The sequence below is a fragment of the Phalacrocorax carbo genome, chromosome Z, assembly GCF_963921805.1.
Source record: "Phalacrocorax carbo chromosome Z, bPhaCar2.1, whole genome shotgun sequence".
NCBI lineage: Eukaryota > Metazoa > Chordata > Aves > Suliformes > Phalacrocoracidae > Phalacrocorax > Phalacrocorax carbo.
The window spans coordinates 79,179,578-79,191,876 of record NC_087548.1 but is presented as its reverse complement, the minus strand read 5'-3'; the positions used below and the strand labels follow the sequence as shown (position 1 = coordinate 79,191,876).

General features: G+C 39.9%; 1 protein-coding gene across 3 annotated transcripts in view; it reads left to right on the top strand.

Moving 5' to 3' along the window:
• Positions 1 to 7,047, top strand: part of EDIL3 (EGF like repeats and discoidin domains 3) — a 259,990-nt gene extending 252,943 nt beyond the window's left edge. For all 3 annotated transcript variants that reach the window (XM_064438134.1, XM_064438131.1, XM_064438133.1), the window contains one exon: positions 3,162 to 7,047. In XM_064438134.1, the coding sequence (XP_064294204.1) occupies positions 3,162 to 3,311 (150 nt within the window). In that variant the 3' untranslated portion in view covers positions 3,312 to 7,047. The remainder of the gene's footprint in view (positions 1 to 3,161) is intronic.
• The last annotated feature ends 5,252 nt before the right edge of the window (positions 7,048 to 12,299 follow it).

Sequence of the window (12,299 nt, the reverse complement as noted above, 5' to 3'; positions counted from 1 at the left end):
AAAACGCAGGAGCTTTGGTCCACTTTTACCAACTCAGGCACCTTGTAAGATGGGAGCCACTGGGCTGGGTGAGGCTGAAGCTCTGTTCAAGGATGGGAGCATCCTGTAGCAGATGACTAAAGAAATAAAAAAACATAGGGCTGTTATTCTTCCCTAGGGTACCTTCCCAGCCTCTGGCTCTCTTCTATCTGTGTTTTTAATAGCCCGTGCTGATTTTATCCCTAACAGTTTATGTGATCTTTAACTGTAGTTAAAGGCTGTGGAAGCTGTGCCACAGTTTAATTACGTGTTGTATGGGGAACCATGACCTTTAGGTGGCTCAGGACAAACCGGCTATCATTTCTTGTCCCCTTGCAGCTCTGGTAAGGGGACAGAGCAAGATTGCCTGCTATTGATTTTCTCCATGCCACTTATGATTTTATAGACATCTATCATATCTCCTTTCAGGCTGAAGAGACTTAGTCCATTTAATAATTTGCAAAAGGATGTTCTTCTGTGCTTGTGGCCATCTTGCTACGTCACTCTGTATATTGGCTGTTTGAGATAAAGCAGGACCAGATCTGCACCCACCCAGAACTCAAAATGAAGATATGCGCTGACTTTATGCACTGATACTTTAATAACTTACACTCTGATCTTTGTTCCTTGACCACTAATCAGCTTGGGTTTTATTGTCATGGGGAATTTTTTTTCATCTGAAAAACTACATAGAACTATGTATTAAAATTCCAACATCAGCTTCTTGAATGCTAATAAATTGCTACAGTCTTTGGAGGTGTTTTATACTGAAACCAACTCAGAAAGAAATGTGAGGAGTGAACATTTATGGCATAAGGCTACTGGCTCTTCAAGAGCTTTTAATTGCTCAGGTGGTTCATTCAGTATTGACTGTCTGGGCATAAAGCAACAGGTAATTAAAGAAAAAATACTTCTGGCTACAGAAATAGCTTTTTTCCTACTGATAAGTCAGATGTACAGTTTTTGTCCTTTGTCCTCCCTGCTCTTTCCAAGTTTCTTGACTCCAATACTGAACTTAGGCTGAAGTAAAATGAAGACTGACAAAGAATATATTCCTCCCATAAGAAATTTGCCACGGGTCCACAGCAAAAAAAAAAAATCCATTAAATTTTATTTTAGAATGTTATATTTCATGCAGGTCACATTTTTGGTTGCTGACAAAGCTTCCCTCACTTTCTGATAGATTTATTTCCCTAAAATCCCTTTTCTGATCTAGCACATTTAGTTAATTTCTTGAAACCAGATCTTGGATTCTGAGGGAAGATGAATTCCAGATTTGCATAAATTAACCTCTGAAACAGATGAGTTTGACTTCAAGTGCTAATGAAATAATGTATCACTTGGAAACAAAATTTAATTCGTTCTCCTGCTCTAAGTAAATTACATAATCCTCCCTTGTATTTGTTGCTTGGTTTGCATCGCATACTTCTATGTATTTTGCATAGCCGTATGTGGATACAAATAATGGGGCTGTAGATGGGTTCCTCTGATAAAGTTTTCTGTTCTAAACCTTCATTTTAATGTTATCTCTGAAATACATCTTCCATAGGGAAAATAAAATAGAGAGTAAAAGAATTTTCCAGTAGTGCTGCAGCAAGACTTGTCTGCAGTTCTGCATGGCTTATCATCTGGCTTGGTAAAAAATATCAACGGATATATTGCACGCATGCGCAAGAAATCAAAAGGAAAAAAATTACTTTTAAGCTTTCCTAGCTGCAGTTTGTATCTTGGGGAGTGCCACTTTGTAACTTTAATAATAAGATTACTGCCTTTTATTGTATGCTATATTGCCACAAATGAAACTCAAATTCAGGTGCAATCTTGTAAGCCTAAGCTCCAGCTCATTTATGTAATCAACACTGTACTTGGGCAACAAACAATTTTTCCTGTGGTAAGTACATTTTTTTCTTAGACTCACAGCACTGTTGTTTCTGTGGTCAGCCTGTCTGCAATTTTATCCATCTCTCTTAACTCCTAGGTGCTTTAATGTTCTCATGTCTGTGTTAGTGAGATGCCAGGTGAGAGGGGAAATTTATCACTTGTGAAAGAGCATCACTTGTGGAGGACACTTTTTGTTCAAGATGCCAAATTGATAGCACTTGAGAGAAGCTTTCAAAATTCAAAGAAAATGTGCAGCATAGAGACCAAAAAGTGAAGATTTTCATATAGTGCTTTGTAAACATGTCACAAAAGAAGCAGCTTGAGGGCTAAAATACTAGATCAGCCTCTTCTGAATTTAACTTCTGACATTTTTCCTACGAACTTCCAGGAAACTTGTCGTTCTGCACTAATTCAGTCATATAAGCACTTCTTCAGGATGTCCTTATTTGTTCTCTGCGTGATGTAAACAAAATTCATGCATTTCAAGTTGAAAAGCCATCAAATACAGTTTTTACAAATGAAAAGTGAATTGGCTGACATTTGAAGAGAATGAAATTTTCCCATAAAAAGTGAAAATATCCTGAGAGAATAATCTGATCATTTTGCCAAAAAGCGGTGCCGTGGCCTTTGAATTTAAACAGTGGCTGTAGGGGAAAAATCCAGCATTGTTTTAACACAGACAGAAGTTTGGGAACTCACTCATCTATTGCTTAACCCATACTAGTGGAAATAGCATCATAACGTGCACTGTGCTGTGCTAGGATTTTTTAATTTGATCACAAACCAATGCCCTTAATTCACAGGCTGACTTTTGTTTAGCAGAAGAAGGTTGTATCCTTGATAATCACTAATTTTACAAGGGTTTATACGGTTGCATCCAAGCTGCATTCATAAGTGATACAATAAAAACTCCTTCTTAAATTTAATTATTAATGTTACTTTGTTGGAAACAATAACAGGATCTCCTGGGATTAAATTTACATGATACAAATGGCAAGTAAAAAGACATTTAATTTTTTAAACGTTAATGATTTAATCCGCACTGGGGCTGAGTGTGCCACGCTCATATCCAGCTCCAAGGTCCCTGGCATGCAATGAAATCCCCAGGTCTTAGCACAGGCAAGTGCTCTTTGCAGCATCAATCGGGTGCCCAGATGATCAAAATTCAGCACGGATCAGGCAGGTGCCAGGCGCATCAGGGGTGTACCACAGCTGTTCCTTAAGCCGTGTAGGCTTAAATCTTCTTGTTACTTGCCCTTCAGGTGTTCCAGGGAAATTTTGACAACGACACGCACCGTAAGAACGTCATCGACCCTCCGATCTACGCCCGGCACATCCGCATCCTCCCGTGGTCATGGTACGGCAGGATCACCCTGCGGTCGGAGCTGCTGGGCTGCACAGCGGAGGACTGAGGCAGATCTCCGCTAGGCATCGCAGCTCTCCGTGTAGCTAAAAGTCCCTCCGTAGAAGAAACTGTGCAAAGCCTGTAGGATGCTGAGTGGGTTTTTCATGAACAAGTGCTCATTTTATGGTAGGCCGCTAACTGTCTTTTGCAAGGAGGTCTAAGCCTGCCCTTTAAATGATCCAATCCGATTTTGTCCTTGAAATCTGTTACTGTTGTCCCTTCTGCTGTGGAATTATCTTTCTGGTTTTCCTTTGAGTTGTTCACACTAGTTGAAACATGTTAGGGAAAAACAGCAGCATCCTTTTTACAAGGGAAGAGAAATAGCATGACAAAGCTCATTTGCAGCTTTAGAAACGTTGGGCTGACGAGTTCTCCATAAATCATACTGTCATCTTACTTGCAAAAAGTGATACTGCAGCTTTTAGCAATAAGTTTACTTGGGGATGACTGCATTATAGTAATTGTGCCTATCAAACACTGTCAGTATTTATGACACATATTTTGGAAGATACTCTGTGGTACTGTAAAACACAGTACCTGTGAGATTACAAGCTACCTTTCATCATCTTCATCTGAACAGCGGAGTCCATGCACCTAAAGGGTTTTTTTAACTAACCCCATTTTCCTTCTCTATTTTGCATGCTATGGACATGGCCTCCATCTTTTCTGTTTAGTATCACCTCTAATGTTATTTCCCTTGAAAGAGGTGACCTGTTTGCATATGGAACAAAACCTGCTATCAGTATATTATGAAGTTAATGATTTTGCCAAAGTTTATTAATTCTGCTTGAGATGCGCTTTTTCAAGGAGACTGAGATGAGATGCCAGGGTACATGTGGCATCTCATCTTAAGTACCCACATAGGTAAAGGCACACGGCAACCAGAAATCCTGAGCCCCTGCCGTGACTTGCCCAGGGGTGAGCACACAACCCTAGACAGAGCTGCCTTCCCAATTACTTCTTTCAGAAACCTCCTTAATTTCTGTGAGGAGGTAAATGTTGGGTAAAGGAATCAGGTGCTAAAAGATACACGGGTGGAATGACTTCCTTACTGCCAGGAAACCCTCTGGTTAGGCTCTGACAGTGGTGGTTACAGTCCTCCTCCCAGGCATGGAGGCAAGAGGTGTTGTGGGAGCTCATCAAAGCTGGGCCCTTGGGACCCTCCACTCCCAACTATGTCTTTTTAGACATAAGCCAGTGAGCCACAAGGAGGCTGATTTTTATCATGCCGCTTCTACAGAAACGTTTCATACACACTATGCTATTTTAACAACCTGATAGCCAGCGAGGACCCCAGTTCAAAAAGTAGGCTGTAGGAGGAAAAGTGGAGCAGTAGGGGGATATTCTCCCCCCATGCCTCAGTTTCTCCTGGTGACGGACCTAATGACACCAACCTTTGTAAAGCACCCTGAGTTTCTTCGGAATAAGGTGCTCTGTGACTATGTTAATGCAGCACCAAAGTCTAAAAAAATCCTGGGACAAGGAGCGGGGAGACCATTTATCAGTTACCTGAAATAACAGCATTTGGGATTACTGCCACCCTTTTAATTTTGTATCATGGTGATAGAGAGAGAGAGAGATAGATAGAGATATATACAGCTGCATGTTTTAGCAAATGTCACTGAACTTGTTTTTTGTCACCATTACATTCTCACCGAGACGCTGAAGTATGAACCTGGGCGCTGCTTCCCAGGCAAACAGCTAGTTGGCCCACAGTCTGCAAAGGGCAACGTTTACTTTGGAAACAAAATGGTTTGGATTTCAAAAACCTGCATTTAATCACACATTCTCCACCACAGACAAAATATATTATCCATTGAACTGTGAAAGACTCTAGAATAGCAGCCAGGAATTTTACATACAAGAATTGGGGATATATTGGTGGCGGTTTTCTGATAGTGTCACTTAAACTGTCACATTTTAACAAACAGAACACCCTGCCTCTATAAAATGACTTAATCCTTAAACTGTATTTATACAAGTATTTATTTTATAAGGCTTAGACATTTAAAGACTTCTAAAGAAGAGTCTTGTAAAGGTAAAAGTATGTGTAAGAAATGTTGAGGTCCTGTGCAACACTGCTAAGTTTGTTCTTTATTTTTTACTTTGTGCTGCATACAAAAGCCACTAGACTGTTACTGTCTTGTCTGTAACTGTGTTAACAGCATTCCTTAATGATGTATATATGGAGCGGTCTTCAAGCATAGTGAGCAACTGTAAAGAGAAAGTCAATCATGATGGTACTTCTAAAGAGCAAAAAGTTTCTGAACAATGGACGCGACAGACATATTGCTGAATTACCTATTGCCCTTTTGCACTTTAGGTCCTACAAAGAAAAAAAAAAGAAAAGACAAAAAGAAGTAATCCGTATTTCTTTAGGACACACACAATATTTAAAGAGATCAAAAAAAATTTTTCTGTTGTGGGAGAGCAACTGACCCTGAATTTAATTACAGATATGAAGAACAGCATGAAGCTATTTCTCTAGTTGACCGTACCCAAAAAATGGAAGGCCATTTCTGAAAATTAAGTTCTCTACTTCTAATGTTCTTTTGAAATAATTGTTCTGTGTTCTGAAGTAATTTTTTCATTATATTAACCTTTTGCAATGGCAATTTTGGTTTTGGATGAATCTCTCTGGGTTTAATAATTTAATTGTTATCCATTCATCTGCATATAAAAATAGCATTTTCATGATACCTAACATAGTAATTTTATTTTCTGTTAACTTAGAGCAGAGTATTTTCACCTTTATGTCCTGTGCCAGCTTTCATCTGCCAGCAGTCTTCACAACTTGCAAAGAAAGCTCCATATCCATTGTGATAACACTCTGTTATAATTTATAAAATAATTATGTGTTTGATGCCCTTACAATTTCAGCCAACATACTGGGGCTTTTTTCTAATGAAATTATTCCTTAGCTACCAAGAATCTTTCTTTAAATGGCATTGTGTAGCCATGGTACCAAATTCTGCTCCCAATGTCAGCCGTATATGTCTGAAATAACTTCTGATTTAACAAAACAGATGAGAATCAAATTATGGTCTAGAATTAAATTTTTTCCCTTTAATTTTATTTTCTCGCCTTGGTGAAGACCACTGACCCAAGGGATGAGTCATAAATTAACACAGCTATACTGTCCCAGTGAAAGCACCTGGTATCCCAAAAACAGAAAAAAGTGCAGGATTGGTCCCTTTAAGAGGGGATGGAGAAACACTCTGAAATGATCCTTGACTTCTGTATTAATTGTAACAGTGGCATTGAGCAAGAACGAAAATGTTCTTCTAATTAAATTTCACCCTGAACTGGTCAAGTATTTGTAGGCAGACTTCACCCTTCCGTAGCTCTGTAATGTGCTACGTTTATATCCTGGGAAATAAAGCACCGGCACGAGGCTCTGTTTTATCTGTGTTCTGCTAAGGGCTTATCACATTAACTGGCTCTGGTTTTGAGGTTGACTTTCTCTTTTGGAATGGCTGCATACAAATTAGTGTCAGTTTTGAAGACTAAGGATACTAAATGAGTGTATCTTTGCTATACAACAAATATGAACTATAATATTCAGTGCTGGCTTCTGATGTGTCAGTAAGTACAGAAGTATCTCAGACACAATGACCTTTGCAACCTTTCAAGCTGTGTAATATTCAAATGGTTTTGTATATACTTAAATCATGTAGAACGATGTAAAACCAGTATGACCTTGTCTAGTCTTCAAACTTAACAATAAAACTTTTGAAAAATGAGGTCATTTTTGAAGCACTTATATTGCAATACCTTGAAGGAGATGCAACTTATCTCAGCCTCACTGGCAGCAAATGCAGAGCAGAGATATGATGTGGCATTTTCCTGAAATGATTCGTGGGGCCTTTGTGGTGGGTAAGTTTGTTTCTGGCAAAATCAACTGTGGTGCTGCGTGCCCGTCAATGTGTTCCCTTTGTTCTTTCAGATAAAAAAGCAAAGGTTTGAATAACTCTAAAAATATTTTTCCATCTTACTGCTCTCTGAATGAGCACCAGAAAGGTAAACTGACAATTTCATTTCCTTCAAGTAAAATTTCTTGGGATATTTATGAATCCTTATCCTCTCTCCTCCGCTCCTGCATAGGCAAATGAATTTCCGAAAAGATAAAGAGCAGCTGCGGTGCAGACCTGCTATGAGGCTTCCAGCAAAGACGCAAAAGTGGGGCCGGTGCTTGTTCACACCCATCTTCACTTTATTTGCTGTACAACCCACTTCCCAAAATTTCTCAATTTAGGTAACTGTATCGTTTCAATTTCTGAAGAAGCCTAGAGGTTAAAGTAGCGCATGGTAAAAAAGCCATTCACTCCTGATTTTAAACATTGAGATTTTTTAAAAACGTTAAAAGTTTCATGTACCTATACGGGATGGAGCTTCAGTGGTTTACTCCTTACTGATCCAGAATAAGCTTATAGATGCACACGCTTTTGTTTCAAACCCATTTCATCTTGTGTCCTTTCGCCAAAAATTGTCATTTGGAGTTAAAAACCAGTCCATGAGTACGCACTGACAACAGGTGCCTTGTCTGCCAAACATGCAGTCTGACCACTAACAGCGTATCATCTTTCAGCAGAAAAGCCACAGAATTGACGTTGCAATTTTTTTTCTGATGACATATCTCTACTGGTCATAACAATAAGAATATAATGGTGCACACAAAAAGAGGATTACTTTTGGTGAATGATGGCTGAATATTAGTGCTTCAATCATAAATTTCTGAAACATACATCTTGAATCCTTCTGACTTTTAATTATAAATTGCAACTCTTTCATGAAACATGGACCCTGTTCCTGAAGAAATGAAAAGTGATTTTTCCTCTCATTCTTCATCATGTAGATCCCCAGGAACTCTAATGAAGACAATGAGAGAAAATAATGAGTAACTCTCTTCAGAATAGCAACTATTTATCAATGTCCATCCTCCCATACCTGTTGCTAATAAGCTCAAGGGATTAACATGCTCATCAATGCTCTACATCATTATGAAATATGTAGTCTGTGATACTTCTGTATTAAATACAGAGACACTTCATAGCTTTTATTTAAATAACAGGAGGTTCATCTGTTCACTTATTGATCTCTAAGTGACTTGTGACCACTTAGCCTTATAAAATAAAATAGGACAAAATAGAAAATAATTTTACTGATACAAACTTTTTATTTTCTTTTTTTAAAAATTTGAATAATTTTCTTAACAGAGAAATACACTGTAGGATCCAAAAGACTGCTTTATGTTAAGAATATAAAACAAAAGGCAGACTTGTTTAAGTCTGTTGCATAGCTTTATAACTGCATTTATTGCAAATTATCTTTCAATGATACATATCAGTATCAACATTTGGGGAGCTGTAAATATGTGTATTTAAATGCCTCTGAACACAAGAACATGGAAACATGTCTTGGTCTCACAATTTAACTTGCTAAAAGTGCAGCAAAATATATTTTACCAGTATATGTTAGTAACAATACCAGTTGTGTTTTGATATAGTATATATCAATTTAGAAGTAGGCTCCACATGTATGGGAAGCACGAATAACCTAGTGAAATACAGGCAATGGACACACACAGTGAATGGAGAGAATGATGAGCACAGCCTCCTCGTCACAACAATGTTTCTGATGTGGCTTTCTCGCTGGTTTACAAGGTAATGTATTGTGGTTATCTGAGGTTGCACATCAGATGACAGGTCAATAGGCACGTTTCTGTCGGCCACATGACTAGATTAAGGATATCAGCCCTCAAAAGATGGTAGGAAAGGTCACTAAACATTTGCATCAGACTGGAAAATCAAAAGCAGACTAAATGAACATCTTGAAATACAGTGGTTTTCCGGGATGCTGCAAGAGGTCAGCAGGAGCTGTAGAGAAATGTATTGCCTTGACCACAATAAATACAATTAAGTACACAGGCTATTGGGCATAAAATATGTGTGTGATCCATTGAAGCAGAGTCAAAGGCCCCTTAAAAAGCAAAATGACATGTTCTTATGAAAGTGTCAGATAATATGTTGTAGGCACTATGAACTGATACACTATGGAGATTTGTACTGGGTCTGGCTGGGATGGATTTACTCAACTGCTGGGAAGGGGCTTTAGGGGAAGGTAGCCTTTGCCTGGAGACAGGCTGGGCATTAGTCTGCTTGTGGGAAGGGATGACTGATGGGCTTTGCAACACTTGGTGGCTTTGGCGTCTTTCTTCTCCCCTCCTTCCTTCACTCATTAAACTGCTTTTATCCTGACCCGTGAGCTTTCTCACTTTTGGTCTTCCTATTCCATACCCTGTTCCACTGACAGAAGAGAATGACCCAGCAGTTGTGTAGGGTTTAGGTGGTGTTTCGGGCCAATCCACCACAATTTTAAACACAAAACATAAATCATATCTGGGGTCTAGCATTATGCACACTCAATTGTACAGAAAAGTGTTCTGAGTCTTCTTACCTCACATTTACATCTGTTGTATTTTTCTTTTGAATGGTGTCATCTTTATTATTTTTGACTTGGAGAAATTCCTTTACTACATGAGACGTGTTACTAGAACAGGTTCACAGCTTCATTAGAGGAGGCACTGATGGAGAATTTCTGAATAAGCATTAAACCATGCATTGTTTACGTGAATATGGTGACTACATTATATATATATAAAAATATATATATATAATGTTACATTTTCTACAGGCTGGTGTAATCCATTTTGCTATAAATAGATATGGGAATAGAGAGAACAAAGAGGAAGCAGTAGGATAATTACGCTTTCCATGTCGTTGCAGTACCTGTAGCTCTCTTTAATGCTTATAAAACTGCCCGAATAAATCCTGTGTGCATCAGGAGGTTCATTAGTGAGCGTAAGAGATAATTCCATTTACAGTGAACCTTTTGATGTGGGTACAATGAGTGATGGTTTGAGTATATTGCCCCTTCATTCACTGTTTTCTTCCATTTCTTGCAGATCAGACTGGAGAAATTAGGTTTTGTTGTATGGAAACCCTACCTGTTAGATGTGCTGTTTCTGTTTCCAGGATTTGTGGGTGTTATATAATTTGGGGAGCAATTTCCTGTTATGTACACATGGAATCATGGGATAGTTTGGGTTAAAAGAACATTTACAGATCATCAAGCCCAATCCTCCTGTCATGGTCAGGGACATCCTTCAACTAGATCAGGTTGCTCCGAGCCCCTTCCAACCTGACCTTGAACACTTCCAATGATGGGGCAGCCACAACTTCTCTGGGCAACCTGCTCTGGTGTCTCACCAACCACACCTGAAAAAATTTATTCCTTATGTCCAGTCTAAATCTACCCTCTTTCACTTTAAAACCATTGCCCCTTGTCCTGTCACTACAGGCCCTGGTAAAATGTCTCCATCTTTCTTATAAGTCCCCTTTGTATATTGAAATGCAATAATGTCTCTCCAGAGCCGCCTCTTCTCCAGGCTGAACAACCCCAACTCCCTCAGCCTTCCTTCATAGAAGAGGTGCTCCAGCCCTCTGACTACTCTTGTAGCCCTCCTGTGGAGGAGGACCCACTCCAACAGCTCCATGTCCCTCCTGTGCTGAGGACACCACTGGGGCTGGACGCAGCACTGCAGGGGGGTCTCACCAGAGCGGAGCAGAGGGGCAGAACCCCCTCCCTTGCCCTGCTGCCCACGCTGCTGGGGATGCAGCCCAGGGTACCATTGGCCTTCTGGGCTGCGAGCACACATTGTTGGCTCATGTCCATCTTTTTTTCCACCAGTACCCCGATTCCTTCTCTGCAGGGCTGCTCTCCATCCAGCCTGTACTGGTATTGGGGATTAGCCTGACTCAGGTGCAGGACCTTGCACTTGGGCCTTGTTGAACTTCATAAGGTTCACATTTGCCCACTCCTCAAGCCTGTCCAGGTCCCTCTGGATGGCATTCCCCTTCCCTCAAGCAGATCAGCTGCACCACACAGCTTCTTGTCATCTGCAGACTTGCTGAGGGTGTGCTCAGTCCCACTGTCTGTGTCATTGATGAAGATGTTAAATAGGTGCTGTTATGGTCATTTGAGGGACACCACTCATTCATTACTGGTTTCCACTTGGACATTGAACCATTGGCTGCAATTCTTTGGGCATGGCCAACCAGCCAATTCCTTATCCATCTAACAGTCCACCCATCTGTCAAACCCATTTATTCTTTAGTAGAAAGAATGTTGTGGGGGACTGTATCAAAGGCCTTACAGAAAAGTGCAGGTGGATGATATCGTAGCTCTTCCTTTGTTCACTGATGCAGTCACCCCATCGTAGAAGACCACGAGATTAATCAGGCATGATTTGCCATTGGCGATTCCATTCTGACCATCTGCAATTACCTCCCTGTCTTCCCTGTGTTTTGACATATATTTCAGGAGGATCTTGTTCTATGATCTGACTGGGCACAGACAAGGATGACTGGTCAATAAACACACCCCGTGCAACTTTTTCTTTGTAAATGGAAGTAAGAAGCAGGAGTAGTGGCATTGTCTATAGTTAGTTCTCTACATCTGAGTCTGTAAAATTTTTCCTGAACTTTAAAAATCCCCAGACTGAAATATGATGTTCTACTTTCTACTTTAGGCTTAATTTACCATTGAGTAACCTTCATTTCAGGGATGCGCCCCATGAAAATCTACCCCATCTTTCCCAAGCATACACATAGATTGGATACATACACCCCTGCACAGTACCTTTTTCTCTTATAGTATTTCAAGACACCTGTTCTTGCACCACTGATATAGGCAATAAATGAGCAGCACCAGGTCTATGATCCCAAGGCTGTAAAATGCACTGATCTATGAACCGAAGATGAGAGCTGTTTCACTAATTCTGCCATTGAGACCCAGTCTACGTGGGGGACAAAGTCCTCTGCTTTGAGTATGGAGGGAATAAAAACTACCAAAGAAAAAGGAAAAATTCAGACTCATGAGATTAGACTACAATGAGGAAATAATTTGTAAAAGGATACAGAGGTCAGGGACTTTG